The sequence below is a fragment of the Triturus cristatus genome, chromosome 12, assembly GCF_964204655.1.
Source record: "Triturus cristatus chromosome 12, aTriCri1.1, whole genome shotgun sequence".
NCBI lineage: Eukaryota > Metazoa > Chordata > Amphibia > Caudata > Salamandridae > Triturus > Triturus cristatus.
Window position 1 is genome coordinate 273,900,064 of NC_140595.1, and position 15,725 is coordinate 273,915,788.

At 44.9% G+C, this 15,725-nt stretch overlaps 1 protein-coding gene across 1 annotated transcript in view; it reads right to left on the reverse strand.

Annotated features, from left to right (window-relative positions):
- LOC146775841 (Fc receptor-like protein 3) overlaps positions 1-15,725 on the reverse strand; it is a 726,410-nt gene that overhangs the window by 317,314 nt on the left and 393,371 nt on the right. The window contains exon 3 of the mRNA XM_085640004.1: positions 4,330-4,596. Coding sequence (XP_085496130.1) covers positions 4,330-4,596 — 267 coding nt within the window. The remainder of the gene's footprint in view (positions 1-4,329; positions 4,597-15,725) is intronic.

Sequence of the window (15,725 nt, forward strand, 5' to 3'; positions counted from 1 at the left end):
TACTATTCTAACTCCAGGGGGTGCAACAGTAGGGTAAGTGTTGGATAGTATAGGGGTAAAAATTACTATTCTAACTCCAGGGGGTGCAACAGTAGGGTAAGTGTTGGATAGTATAGGGGTAAAAATTACTATTCTAACTCCAGGGGGTGCAACAGTAGGGTAAATGTTGGATAGTATAGGGGTAAAAATTACTATTCTAACTCCAGGGGGTGCAACAGTAGGGTAAGTGTTGGAAAGTATAGGGGTAAAAATTACTATTCTAACTCCAGGGGGTGCAACAGTAGGGTAAGTGTTGGATAGTATAGGGGTAAAAATTACTATTCTATCTCCAGGGGGTGCAACAGTAGGGTAAGTGTTGGATAGTGTAGTGTAATATTATGCGTTGTAATGGTAGGCGTTGTAATGGAATGCGTTGTAAAGGTAGTTTTTAAAAATGCGTTGTAGTGTCATGCGTTGTAAGTGTGGTGCGTTGTAATGGATTTTGCGTTGTAAAAAATGCGTTGTAAGTGTAGTGCGTTGTAAAGGTTGTTCCCCTTCAGAAACATGTCTGCTGTCAGGTTGCAGAAACGCCTAGAAGAAAGGGTTTTATAGGCAGTGTGGGCAGGAGGCCTAGGTAATGCGTGGTAGTGCCTGATTCCACATAGGTGGTGAGCACCCCAGCACCCAACAGTCATGTTTCAGATGGATCTAACCTGATGCCTTGGTGTGTGTCCGCAGTTTTGCTTCAGCCGCTGCTCTGTGTCCAGGTCTCTTGGCCTGTCAGCACCCAGCCGCCATTCTGATTTGGGAGCAGTCTTGGGAATTTTTGCTAAACCCCCTCGTGAGCAGTATCTTTGCGCATCCCTTAAGCCTATCACTGAGGCGGGGGCTGCAAATTGTACAGTCGCAGTAGCTGGCTTCTAAGGAGTTAGTATGCCGGTGGATAGCAGAGGTTTCAGAGTGTTCCTATAACGCGTAACCGCCATCTTGGGCATTCAAGCCATGCTGCCCCTTTTCAATCATTTTAAGGGTGTGCATGTGCATACTGTGATGGTTTGGGGGTTTGCTGTTATTTTCTAAAGTTCAAACGTAAGTTAGGCTTTGAGTCAGGAAGGTGTGGCACAGTTGTAGGGTGGCAAGAACATGTATGGCGCACCAAAGACGTTATTGAGCAGCTTTAAGGGGAGGTTGGAGGCAGATGGGAGAAGGAAAGCAAAAGTGACTCTGGGAGTCGAGATAAACATGCGAATAATGAGCATGGTTGTGAATGGAGGCAGGTTGGGGTGAGATACTCATGGGTGCAGTAGCGGCTCCTCCGCTATGGCAGAGGAGCGTCGCCTCCCATGCCGCACTTTAAAAGTGTAAAAATAAAGCGATAATAAAACAAGTTTAAAACCCATTTTATTATCGTTTTATTTTGCTTGTGCTGTGGCTTGGGACAGGGCTTCCACTGGAGGGGCAGTGGGGGGATCTACCTACACTGTGCATATAGTTTTTAGCCAGCGATCTCAGGCTAGCCAAAAACCACTTGCACAGGGATCCCTTCACAACCCCAGCTGCATTGCTGGGGCTGGAGAGAGCAGGCATAGAATCCCAGCCTGTCCTGGAGCGCACATCATCAGTGCCAATCCTGAAGCTGCTCTCATGTGAGATCAGCTTCAGGATTGGCAGTAGGAGCAGTCTGGGAGTGTTTGCCTGCAGCAGTGGAGAGGAGTGGAAGAGCAGAGGACATGAAGAAGGTAAGTTTTATTTTTTATTTTCTTGGCTTCGCTGTCCCCCGTTAACCCCCCGCCTCTTTTGTAATTTTTTTTTTATCTCCATTGTCTCCCGTTCCTCCCTTCCCCCAGCCCACCTCTGTTCCCCAATACGAGCCACTCCTGCAAGGGTGCAGGTTGCCAATTACCAGAGGCGTAGCTAGAGCATGTGGCGCCCGGGGCTATCCCTCAGATTGCCACCCCAGGGCGAGGTTGCTGGGGAAAAAGGACGGCAAGCACTTGAAAGAGGACCGAGAGACACGTAGTATCGCCGCTAATAGTTACCTCGATCATGCAAGTTACATGCACATACATGACACGGTCGAAGGCTACACAGTTGAATACAGCGGTGACTGGCAGTGACTGGCAGTACAAAAGGAACACACAGACTGCATGATCTATCTGGGGACTCAGAAAAACGGCATGTGACATCCATCAGAGAGCTGCGTGAACAATTACCTGGTAATCCCCTCAGCACAATGCAAACATGCACATACATGACACTGTTCAGGGATCCATCATCTACAGCTGACATTAAATGACCATTCATCATGGTCCCCCCATTCAAGCAGTGCACTTTGTGATCTGCATGGTACATGTTCTTTGCAGCAGGCACATTAACCCTTTGTGCTACCTTTCCAGGAGTCAACCCTTCCACTAGACAAAACTCGGATCTCTCTCTAGGAAGAACATTAATCACCGAAGTTATCATGACATATTTGTTTCTGAAAATTGCTGGAGGCCAGTAAGGAGGCAGCAAGTTTTTTTAAAACAATAATATACTTGCAAACACTACGCACCCACCCAAAATAGGTACCCAGTGCGGTCACACCGTTCGCACCGCCCTAACCTGCTCAGGGTTCATGTGACCTCAGTGACACAGTCACAGTGACTGGATCACTGTTGCTCTAGGGTGTGCTGCTTCGTAGGCCTGCCCGCAAGACTGGAGATGAACTTCAGTATGGATTGTGGTGGACAGGCCTTCAAGGTTAACTCACAATTGACACCACTAGGGTACATCAAGCCTTCTAAGGTCTAGTGGGGCCTTCTAAGGTCTAGCATGGGAATATGCTCCCTCAGTAGAGTGGTCTGGTGGACTGGTCATGAAGGCTGAACCCAGTTCCCTAGTTCCAAATTCAACAGCTCTGGCCATAGTGCCACATCCTCTCCCCCACTGAACACCATACTGCCCCACTGAGAGAAACTCGCACTGCCTTCAGCTACAACCTAATTGTGCCCGCTATAAACACTTGGATGTGGCTCAATTCAAATTATGCACTTGATAAGAGTAACATGCTGCCTAAAAAAAAAAAGTAAAAGCAAGCACTCATAGGGAATGCAAGATTACGTAAAGCATGTGAAATGTAAGCAGAAACAACATGGTTACCTTAACGATCTCTCACTCACTATTCAGAAATCAGCGAGTGGTTTTACCTGAAAAGTTAAGGACATGACTACAGGGCCCTGAAGGGAACCGTTTCAATGTCCATTGCTTATAACTTTACAAAACGTAAGCAGTATGGTTTAAAAAGACCACATCCATAAACACAGAGCCATGGTACACATTTTGTTTTCCAATCCACCCATCAACCAGGTATTGCAGTACCTCCAGGAATGGTGCACTTTCCCACCTGGGGACAACAATGCTGTTCAAAGAAAGACGAGAAAACAAAAGTAGCGCTTCACTGGCAAACTCTGTAAAGTGAAGCTGATGTATTTGGATGTGAATAAAACCAATCTGGCCACTTTGCAACCACTCTGTCTTGCTTTATTTAGTTATGTATTTATTTCTCATATTTTAAACCTTCTATTTCTCTCAATCCCGCTGCACTTTGGAATAGAAAAATGTCAGAAAAAGGGCATTTGCCGCAAGAGTGTTTTTCTTTTTTGGATCCATTTCACAGGGAAGCAACTAAATGAAAGAAAGAAAGAGAGGTTGTGAACCGTTTCTTCAAGCTACGGTTTTCAGTAAGTGAGGAGCAAGACAGAAAGAGAGGGAATAATAGGAAGAGAGGGGGGGACAGCTGCCAGCACAAAAAAGAAGAGGACATTGCCCGAGTCCTATTCCTTCTCTGCCCATCCACGAAAGCAAGCCGAGCCTTATCTGAATGCCTTTGTCCGCCCCCAAAATAATGCCGCCTGGGGCGGACCGCCCCACCGCCCCCCCCCCCCCTCCTAGCTACGCTACTGCCAATTGCTAAATTGTTTAGGGGGGACGGACTTTAGAAGAGCCTGAGTACAACAAACGTTACTTAATGGTGTTTAAAACATCTGTGATCTGTGTTTGAAATAGCCTATTCTGATCCCAAAAGATAATCTTTTAATTTTGAGGTCCACAGCCATGTGCATGCATACCAAGTCTCTCCAGAGACTTTATCAGATAAGCCTCATATGTAGGTATTCTTGTCCAAAAGTGCACTGGCATTTCAGAGAGAAACAGGAATGTTAACAACAAATAACTTTAAGATAAACCAAGGAAATAAATATCAATGGGAACTTTAAAAAGTACAACAAAATCAAACTCAGAGATGCTGATTAAATTAAGTACTACTATTCGAGACAGTTAACAAACTTTATAGCTATAAAAAAGTTTTACCTTTCACGGTCAAAGCCACATTATTAGATGTATAGGTAGAATAAAAAAGGCCTTTTTTTATTCTCACTTCGCAATGATATTTTCCACTGTGAGCGACGGTTGCATCTTTTATGATCAGCGCTTGCTGCTTCGAAAAAGTTGCAATCAGACTTGACTCCTTAAAATATTTTACAGCTGCCACTCTGTACCCCGTCCAGCCCAAGCACTTAAGGAGCATGTCATCGCCTTTGAATATAGTTGAATAGGAAGTCTGAAGAATGATCCAATCTGAAAAGAAAAAAAGGAGTTTGATGAGAGAGTCCATATTATAGTCACACACATTTTCTAACGAATCATTAGTGCTTGCTTTGAATAAGGAAAAATATGTACAATAGCTCTTTAGTGCATTCATTCACACCACATTTATAATGGACATCAATTAAAGTGCCATAGAAAGTTTCCCAACGAATGGCAAGATAGGGCTAAATTAAAATACATAACAAACAAAAGTAGAAATGTAGATTTCAGATGGGGATACCTTGATCACCTGCCATGGAGTCCGATTCTTCTTCGTCAAAGTCCTCACTCTATGAAGTGAGTCCTGTTCCTGATTTCTGGAAACCCCTCTCCTAAGGATTTTAAAGATGAAGCTTTTATAAATACAAATTCGGCACCTCTGGCTACATCAGGGCTAAAGTCTATTCCTCTTTCTGTATAATTCCAAGCTAAACCACTCATGGCAGGAGGGTGAACGAGGAAGGAATGGAGTGCAGAACTGAGATAAGAAAGATGTCCATTTGGAGTAATGAAGGTTACCAGTAAGTGTCTTCCTCATCCCAGGACTTACTTAATGAGGATATACCAAGCTTCATGGCACTTTCATCATGTCTCGAATAAAAAAAACATCACTACTAAGCTGACGTTGCCATATTGTTTCTATCCTTGCCTGAAGGACATCTTCTTAGAAGTAGGTGCGTGTGCTCTGTGGAGCCCTATGAAATTTGTCAGGGCTGAACAAAACTTCTGGTACCTAGCCAGATGCTCACCAGAACCCCGCATAGAAATTAGCAAACTCTTCCTAGTAATATCACAAGCTCTAAGCCTGCATAATTCACTTCTCCTACTTGAAACAAAGAACCACATTTTTCAATGCAGAACCAACATTGTAATTTAAAGAAGCAGCCTGTGGGCTGTAGAAATTACAGTCCCAAACATGTACCTGAAGAGGAGGCATGACCCAACAAATCGGTATCACTCAGTCCCAATGTTCCTTTAAATGAGAAATTAGGAAAGGGAACAAAATATTCCCCTCATATGTGCACACCAATCCTAGAGGTCAACAAAAATTCTACACACACACACTCTTTATAGACCCATATTCAGAGAGACTACCAACTGCTCGACTAAATTAGCCCTAAGCAATAGCATCAAGAAACCCAATGATGCCCTATTGGCTGTGATTCCCCCTCCCCTTTATATTGACATACAGCTCCCGGGTATGGGGTCCCTGGGCCTAATAAGGCTCAGGGAGGAGGAGTGCAGGGCCACCCTCCCCCTTTTTATTATCTTTTGCTCCGGTGAATGGGGTTCACGTCGGCATGATAAGGCTCAGGGAGGGGGGCCGCACGCAACCCTACCCTTAATTATGCAATGTGGTCCTCTGGAATGGGGTTCCCAGGGCCTGATAAGGCTCAGGGAGGGGGCTACGTGAACCCTCTCTCCTTTGTTTTGCAATTTTCCTTCGGGGAAGGGGTCCCTGGGTGCTTTTTTTGACATTTGGCCCTGGGAATGGGTTCCCCGTAGACGGTAGGCCAACCCTACGCCGTGCACGAAAAATAAGGCTGTGCTTGGCATGGGGTTGGCAGACTGCAGGGGGTTGGCTGCCTTGAGGTTTTTTTTTTGGGTGAATTTCAGTCTTTTTTAACATAAAGGAGAGGAGTTGGCCTAACGGCTAGGGCGGTCGACCTCGAATCTGGGGAACTGGGTTCGAGTCTCGGCAATGACGCTGAACATCCTGTGATTCTGGGCAGACCACTTAATCTCCCCGTGCCTGACAAAAATGAATGTGTCCTCATGTAATGCAACTGGTGCTATGTAAAGCGCTCTGATACCCAATTCGGGTCAAGTTCGCGCTATATAAAACTCTGTAAAAAAATAAAAAAGTGGTATTTTGTTGCCATACGTAAAGCCAAACCCTCCAACGCGAACAGCCTTTGGCTGTGCACAGCTGGGAAATGACCACAGAGCCTGGTCTAAGGCCAGGCACTGCTTCCAATCCCCCACAGGCAGTCAATCCTAAACTGCGAGTTTGGCCGTGAAATTATACCTTTCATAACAATGCTTATGACATCTCACATGACATCATTTGTGAGAACACTGTGCATGGTAGAGTGGCGAGTGATAGTTAATGTACTCTGGCTAGCAAGTTGAGAACAGTGTATACAGAGGTGCGTGACTTATAGTAATTATGAACTGGTGCATAAATGATCAATTTAAGGTATTACCATAACTGTAGAATTTAAAATGTTTGTGTACTTTAAGTTTGGTTTGCACAGAAAATAAATACAGATTCTCTTATAATCTTAGTTTTTTTTTATTGAATATATACATAAATGTAAAAAATAGATTTTTTTTCTAAGACAGATTTTATAAATATATATATATATGATGAACTACCAGTCCCAAGAATCTTTGCGAGCAGTTGCACCTGTGGAATATGAACTGGGGATGAACTGGCGGTTACTCGTGCGCTGCCAAACACATACTATCTGCTACTGAGGAGGGCGGTGGCCCGAAACGCGTATAGCAGGAAGAAAATAAAGGTTGCAGTTTTCAACAGACTGCCTGTGCTATGGCATTAATCCTACCTGCAAGTGCGGTCCCACCGAGGGGCAAACTCTTTCTTTCATACATAGCGGTCGGCCCGGCCGCGGGACTGCACTACTGCGAAACATTTGTGGGTCCGCTACTGAGCAAAGGAATGCAGTGTTTAAGCGGAGCAGGAGGTGCTGTTTATGTGCATGGGCGCCTGAATGAACTTTGCCGTGCCTTGTGTTGAACTTTGAAATTGTGTTTTGCAGCAACGACCCACATGGGTTTGATGAACTACCAGTCCCAAGAATCTTTGCGAGCAGTTGCACCTGTGGAATATGAACTGGGGATGAACTGGCGGTTACTCGTGCGCTGCCAAACACATACTATCTGCTACTGAGGAGGGCGGTGGCCCAAAACGCGTATAGCAGGAAGAAAATAAAGGTTACAGTTTTCAACAGACTGCCTGTGCTATGGCATTAATCCTACCTGCAAGTGCGGTCCCACCGAGGGGCAAACTCTTTCTTTCATATATATATATAAGCACAGGAGCATTACACCCTACAGGGCGGCCTCAGAACACCGGGCACGGAGCAGCCCGACCATTTCCCATCAGTTAAAGCACCACATGAGGCCCAATACCGGAATGAAAGTATTTATTCACAGGCACAGCAACGCCAAGTATCTCTTGTCCCTTACGCGTTTCGGCTTCTGCCTTGGTCACAGGGGGAGAAAGTCATTTGCATAGTGCTTTGTGCGCGCTTTTCTAAATTTCAAAAAGTCACGTGACAGGCATACAAAATACAAACCCCATGATGCATTGCACTGGTAATAAAAGTTCGTATAACATCAAAATAGATTGTATTTCTCTTCAAATGTCCAAATATGTACAGTGCATGTTTCATTCTTAGTGGGTTAAATGACTCACATTGTCACGTGAATTCCTTCTGTTTAGCATGGTGCTTGATTTCCATGTTTGTCTGCGAAAAAAGCCTTCAAATCGGCACGATCAGAGTGAGAGAGTCCCCCTCTCTCTGAATCCCTTCCTTCAGCCACAGTGTTTTTTCGCTGAAATAGCATTCCTTAGTTAAGGGCACGGTGGAGAGTGGGTCCTGCTCCAGATTAAGTATTTCCAACAAGCCTCCGAGCACAGGAGCATTACACCCTACAGGGCGGCATCAGAACACCGGGTACGGAGCAGCCCGACCATTTCCCATCAGTTAAAGCACCACATGAGGCCCAATACCGGAATGAAGGTATTTATTCACAGGCACAGCAACGCCAAGTATCTCTTGTCCCTTACGCGTTTCGGCTTCTGCCTTGGTCACAGGGGGAGAAAGTCATTTGCATAGTGCTTTGTGCGCGCTTTTCTAAATTTCAAAAAGTCACGTGACAGGCATACAAAATACAAACCCCATGATGCATTGCACTGGTAATAAAAGTTCGTATAACATCAAAATAGATTGTATTTCTCTTCAAATGTCCAAATTTCTCATGGAATAAGGATTTTGAAATATATCACGGTGGCTGCTGCTGCCACTGACGGCACCAACGTCGCAGGCAAGGGGACTGCTCTGGCAGCAATAGAGTGATGCATATATTATGCAAAAAGAAGCAGAAAACTCTGGGTAATTCTCAAGTTTAGGTGCTGCTTTCCACCTAAACTTGAGAACTCCCCAGAGTTCTCTGCTTTATTGCTTTATATATATATATATATATATATATATATATATATATATATATATATATATATATATATATATATATATATATATATATATATTCACTGAAAAAACCATAGGTTTCAGGGGTGTTATAGTTAGCTGGACTTTTCACTTGTACAAAACCATTGAAATTCCCCCGTTATAGTTAGTTCAGCTAACTATAACTCGCGCCCGCAATGCACTGCTGATGACGTCACATATTACATCACTCATGACATGGTCAGTGACATCACTCATGACATCACTGATGACATGTCAAATGACATCACTGATGACATCACTGATTACATCATCCAAAGAATATGTGTTTTTCTGAAAATTAAATATGTTTTATATATGTATACCTCAAGGTCGATGGAAGAATAAATGGGTATATAAGTGTCTAAATGGATGATTTGTTTTTGAAAAATGTATTGTGTAACTGACTGATTAAGTGTATCATAGTGAATACATGGCTTAGTGAGTAATGTTTAAATATGTAAATATCTGTATCAGTCTCTCACTTTGTGTATAAGTGGCTGCATGGGTTGGTGAGTAGCTACATGGGTGTCTATATAGGTTATTAGTTGGTTTTTTGTGTACCAGTCTGAGTGTCTGCATGGTTCGGTGGGGGGTATTACGTAGTGCATAGGTGCATGAATGAGTGACTCACTGTTTGTATGTGTTGAACACAGCATGTGTGCAGGACTGTATGGGTGGATGAGTGTGTGTATGGGTGTGTTAGTGAGTGAATGACTGTCTCAATAGTGTCTTTATGAGTAACTACATATGTTTTAAATTAGTATATGTGACTATTGGTGTATATATGTGAGTATATGTGAGAGTGAGAGATTGAAAGAGTTCCTGTATGAATAAGTATGTGTTTCTATAAGTGATTGTTTAAAAGACTAAGTATGTGTAAGTTTCCGTAGAAGTAAGTGTGGTGGTGTGTGTATAACTGTATATGCAAGTAAATGTATGTTTGATTCTTTATTAGCATGAGTGACTATGTGTGTGAGTAACTCTATGGATGAGTGGCATTGTGTAACAGGATGTATAGGTGTATGAGTACATATGATGAGTGAATACATGTATGAGTGACTGTATAGGACTGTTGGTGAATGAGTGGATGTGTATGTGGATCTTAGAATTACTGAAGAGGTTGTTGTAACTGGTATTGGTATGTCCATTGTTTTGAAAATTGTAGTCTCTATTTTTGAATGTGTGTATCAAAGGTTATATTAGGGTGAGAGGAGGTCTGCCACTCTATCACAAGGATGATGTCATCACTGATGTCATTTGAGATGTCATCAGTGATGTCATGAGTGATGTCACTGACCATGTCATGAGTGATGTAATATGTGACGTCATCAGCAGTGCATTGCGGGCGCGCGAGTTATAGTTAGCTGAACTAACTATAACGGGGGAATTTCAATGGTTTTGTACAAGTGAAAAGTCCAGCTAACTATAACACCCCTGAAACCTATGGTTTTTTCAGTGAATTTCTGAGGTTTTTTAAATGCTAATTCCTAACTATAACGTGCCTGAAACCTATGTTTTTTTCTGTGAATTTCAAAGGTTTTTTAAATGCTAATTTCTAACTATGCTTACAGAGATAGGACATGTGAAGAAAGAAGAAAAAATGCACAGAAAGAAACAAAAGAAGTGCAGAAAGAAGCAACAGATGTCCTCAAATACGAAGATAAGTGCAGGAAGAAGGATAACGTGCAGAAAGAACAAAAAGAAGAGCAGAAAGAAGCCTTGTTGCAAAATCATCCTGTACCCTCAACTTTTTCAGACGGATACTGGTGGTAACTGAGTCTGACTAACCAGTCCTAGAGCCAGTGCTATGTTAAAAGACACTTAGAATACAGTGAAAACACCTACATACACTAGGGAACATTATGCGTTGGGGTCCCCCTGTGATTAGCATGACCTCCTCTGTAAGCCCCTAGTATATTATAGGGCATGGGGATTAAAACTACCTCTTAAAACAGGCCACAGGGTGTTTTTGCACACGTTAACTCAGGCCCCGTCCCCTCCCTTCACCACTGTGTAAACACGCCCTGTGTCCATTTTTAGTTGGGAGATTAAGTTCATTTGAATCCTGAGGGTCCCTAGGGTCCAACTAGCCCACTAGGTACCACCAGTAAGTGCCACAGAGCTGCGTTGCAGAGAGGTGTAAAAAGTGGCACGGCCTGGACCACCTCTCTGCAATGCAGCTCAGTGGCGCCTACTGGAAGCACTTGGTGGGCTAGTTAGCCCCCAGGGGCCCTCAGTATTGAAGGGAAATTATATCCCCAATTTAAAACGTGCCATAGTGCGTGTTTGCACACGTCACCTCAGGCCCCGTCCCCTCCCTTCATCACTGTGTAAACGCGCCCTGTGGCTGTTCTAAGTTGAGAGATTAAGTCCCCTTGAATCCTAAGGGTCCCTAGGGTCAAACTAGACCACTAGGTACCTCCAGTAAGCGCCACAGAGCTGCGTTGCAGAGAGGTGTAAAAAGGGGCTTGGCCTCAGAACACCTGTCTGCAGCGCAGCTCCCTGGCGCATACTGGAGATGCCTGTTGGGGGCGCGTTTGCAGAGTGCTGCACGGAGGGGTCATGGCCTCCGGCACGATGCCAGCCTTTTATTTATTTTAATTTTTTAAGAAGGGGGGCTGTGTGGTTCCCCTTCTTATTCTAATGTATTGGCCCTGATGACCCCATCCCCCAGGGCCTGTCTCCTAATTATATTTTTTTGACCCCAATCCCCAGGGCCGGCCACTGTTTTTTATTATTTTAAAAAAATATATATTTATAGACACACCTAGGACATGCTGGACAAACCGTACGTACCTATCACCATGACGATTTGCGTGATATTCATTAAAAGGCGACTATGCATGCAATGAATCCACGTGGAATGTATTTACACCACTAGTGAAGCTCTGACATGTCTGATGCCCTACCGTGCCTAATCCCGGCAGACACCCTAGTCGTTTATTTATACAAACATGGGTAGCTATTGACGGGCACATTTAATACACATGCACACCAAGCCATTCAAAGGGGATTCAACAAAAATTCGACCAAAACTATGCAAGAAACCCCCCTCACGGTTAATAAAACACACATCCACTGCTGGATGTGTAATACTTTTTATTTTACTCTCTGGAAAGGGGACGAACATCACTTGAGAGTCACAGCGCGCTCCTGACAGAGCCCAATGCTGTGTTACACCCACCATTGCCTGCCGAGTGCCACACACCTCTGTGTTGTATTCCACTAGCTAGTGCATATGCTATGACACTCTCTAGCCCATGTGCACTGTAACACCACCCCGTGAATATGTCATACCACACTTGTCTTCGCACGGGTTATATTGCCCCATCTAACGTGCCTTCCTCGATGCCTATGTTATAACGCACAGTGCTATGCCATACATATTACAATCTGGGATCCATATCTTTGTCACAGTGCATATGCAACGTTACACTCCCCAGCACATATTTTATATTACAACTTTAGAGACTAGTTAGGTTACACAACACTGCCCTGTGCATATTACATTCCAAGGCGCATATCGCATAGCACGCGCTAGTGCCTGTGCTATCTCGCGCTCTCCAATGAATCTGTCATTGCGCACAATGTATTGCATATTATATTTCACGCCCGGTTCATCTTATATCACACTTTTTGGTGCATAGTTTATACCATACACTATATCTAGTTTTCATTTTCAATCGTGCTCTCAGGACTATGTTCTATATAACACTGTGTTCACCTACCCTTTTCACGGGCATTACATTTTGCGATAGGGGGTGGAGGGTCAGGGGGTGTTTCTGCCAAGTGAGCCCGGAGTCACAGTCACAAACGTCCTCTTCTTCCTGAATAAAAGTGAGATTATGCAGCATACTTGTTCATATTTTAAGTAGTTCGCACAGACACAATGTTTTAAAAACAATAAAGTTCCTAATACCCGCCTTCTCTGAACAGTTAGCTTGCTGCCCCATCCCCCTCCTCCCTATCCTCTGTTGTGTGAATCCATGGACTAGCCTCCTCCCTCCTGCCATGCATGGTCTGATGTGCTGCCACTGCCCTCAATTTAGTATGATGTGCCAGTCCACTCCTCCTGCCCTCCATTGCCCAATTCTATGCCCCATCATTGACCTCCTGCTTAAACTCTGTGCTCAGCTTGCTGCCCCTATTCTCCTTCCCCCTGCCCTCAGATGTCGTTGTGCATGCCCCTGCTCCATCCTTTTTGCCCACCATGTCCCATGGACCTGCCACTCCTATCTACTCTGAGTGTTCTGTTGAGCTGCCACTCCCCTCCCACCTGCCTAGCATTGTCAGATGACTGTAACCTGTCCCTGCCACCTCCACCCTGCCTGTCCACAAGCCATGCCCCTATCCTCTTCCTCCTGTCCTACATGGTCCATTGTACTGCCACACCCTTCTGCCCTCCCTGGTCTGTTGTGCTGCAACTGCTCCTCCTGCCTGCCCCGTGTGGTCTGTTGTGAGGTCCCTTCCCCTGAACTTTCTTGTCTGTGCACAGGTCCTGACCCTCCCTTCTATCCTCCATCGTCCTTTGTGCATGCCCCTGCACCCTCCTTCTTGCCCATCATAGCCATTGTGCTGCCACTAACCCCCCCACTTGCCATGCATGGTCTTCTGTGCTGCCATGGCCCCTCCCACCTTCCCTGTGTGGTCAGTTTGCTGCCCCTGACCCCCTCCCACCTTCCCTCCATGGTCTGTGTGTATGCCATCACAGTCTCACTGTTGCTCTTCATGGTGTGTCTTGCTTCTAGTGCCCATCCTGCCTGACCTTCATGGCTATCTTGCTGCTCCTGCCCTGCCCCCTTGCCCCCAGCCCTCTGTTTACATGTGCAGACCCCTACTCCCTCCCTCCTGGCTTGTCTGTTCCATTGTAATGCCCCTGATCCGTCCCCCCTGCCCTTTATGGTCTGTTATGCTGCAGCTTTCTCTCCTCTCTGTCCATTATGGTCAGCTAGCTACCATTGCCTCTTGCCCCTCTGTTCTCTGTTGTCCATGTGCATGGTCCTGTCCCCTCCCTCTTGCTTTCTATGGATTTTTGTGCTGCACTCCCGTCCTGCATGCCCTGTGTGGTGTATTGTGCTGCTGCAAACCCTGATGCCTGCCCTGCAGGGTCAGTTTGGTGCACCTCTCCATGTCCCTCCTGTCCTCTGTTATCCAAGTCTATGTCCCTATCCCATTTCCTTCCATGATCCAATGTACCATACTTGCGAACATTTTGAACTTGGTAAGAGGGAGATTTTGAAAAAAAACTGGGGTATTGATTTTCCCCTTTGAGTTACATTGAAAAAGAGGATATTGTAGACAGGAGACAGATCAAATAAAGCCCATTTGAGCTTAAAAACATTGGACGTTTCCTGGCTGAATCGGGTCTGTTGGCATGTATGGTTGTACTACCATTGCCTCTTCCTTCTGTCCACAATGGTCTATTACATTGCCACAGCCTTGAAGGAGGGTAGATTTTGTATCACAGGGGGCCCCTGGCCCGTTCTGTCCACACCTGAAGTATGAGACCCTTGTCCTTGCCCTGCCAGCCGCATTTGTAGGCCGTATTAAATTGACCAGCGGGTCCTGTGTTGCTATATAATTATCCTGAGACATCCTTACCACTCAGCCAGCATAAAACCCCTGTGTAGGCCCTTCTGTTCAATATGTAGGCCTCTTTGTTAAATTGACCATAGCTCTGCAATTTTAGTGTATAGCAGTCTGAAGGCAGGTCTGAGAGGCCTTCTGCTCCAAACTAGTAGCCCCCACCCTACCCGAGTGCTCCGTGCTCGGTATCAAAGTTCAACATCCCCCTGAAGCTGTCGACATACAGTAGGCTGCATCCTGGACTGGTACTTCCTTCCTGGGCAGGTTTCCCGCTTTTAAGGAAGTGGCAACCACAGAGCGTCAAGTTAGGAGAACTGAGGAGATTTTATACATGAATATATTGAATTCCCGTACAATACCCATTATTTTCTGCTTGCTCTATGGAACCAACGATAAGCGATTGGCCTGAGAGACTGACCTTTTCACCCAGTCCATTGTCAGCATTAAGTGGGTAAATGACGAAATGTCTGGTAAAATCTGCAGACAAAGCTTTTGGGTAGCATACGTAGGTAGATGTAGCGTGCAAAGGAGCCCACAAAATGATATAAAAAGGAAGCACCCACAGATATCGACGGACTACCTCGCCGTCTGTATGTAGGTTAACAGGCTGTGCAGGTTTTCCCCAAGAGCTGGGAGCTCTTGTCTTCCTTTGCTTAAAATGTCTTGCTCTGCTTTGCTTGAAGTATCTTATTCTATTTTACCTATATGAAATGTCATGTTATGTTTAACCATTGTTCTCTTTACTTTTGCATTTAAAAGATTTTGTATTGTAATTGCAGGAATGCTTGCTCTAAGAGTAAACGTGAGTGTTCCTAGGTAACATTTTCCTTGGTGTAACTTGTTTCTCATGATGCATTTATAGATGTGTTTTCTCTCTCTCTCTGTCAGTACATTAATTGAGATACAGAGAATATCATGACAGCTGTATGATTATCTGGATTCTGTATTTTGTACTTTATGTCTCTATTCTGCGGTTTCTTTGAAGTTGCATCTTCTCATTAAACTGCCATTGTATTCTGCCTCCAATTCCATGTCTCATATGTCTGTTTTCTTCATTTTTGGAGCAAGCGTTACTAGGCACCCCGGCTCAAATTAAGGTGCCCCTTTTGTCCCTGACTCACTCTCCTGCTCAGTTCTGTGGTGGCTCCCGGGGCTCTGGGGACCGCCCCTAGCTTCCTTGACCCGTAATAGATCTTCCCTCCAACAGCCTCTCTTGCAAGTCCTGTATTGTTGGTTTGTTGCCCCTGCCCCCCTTTCCACTGCCCTCCATAGTCT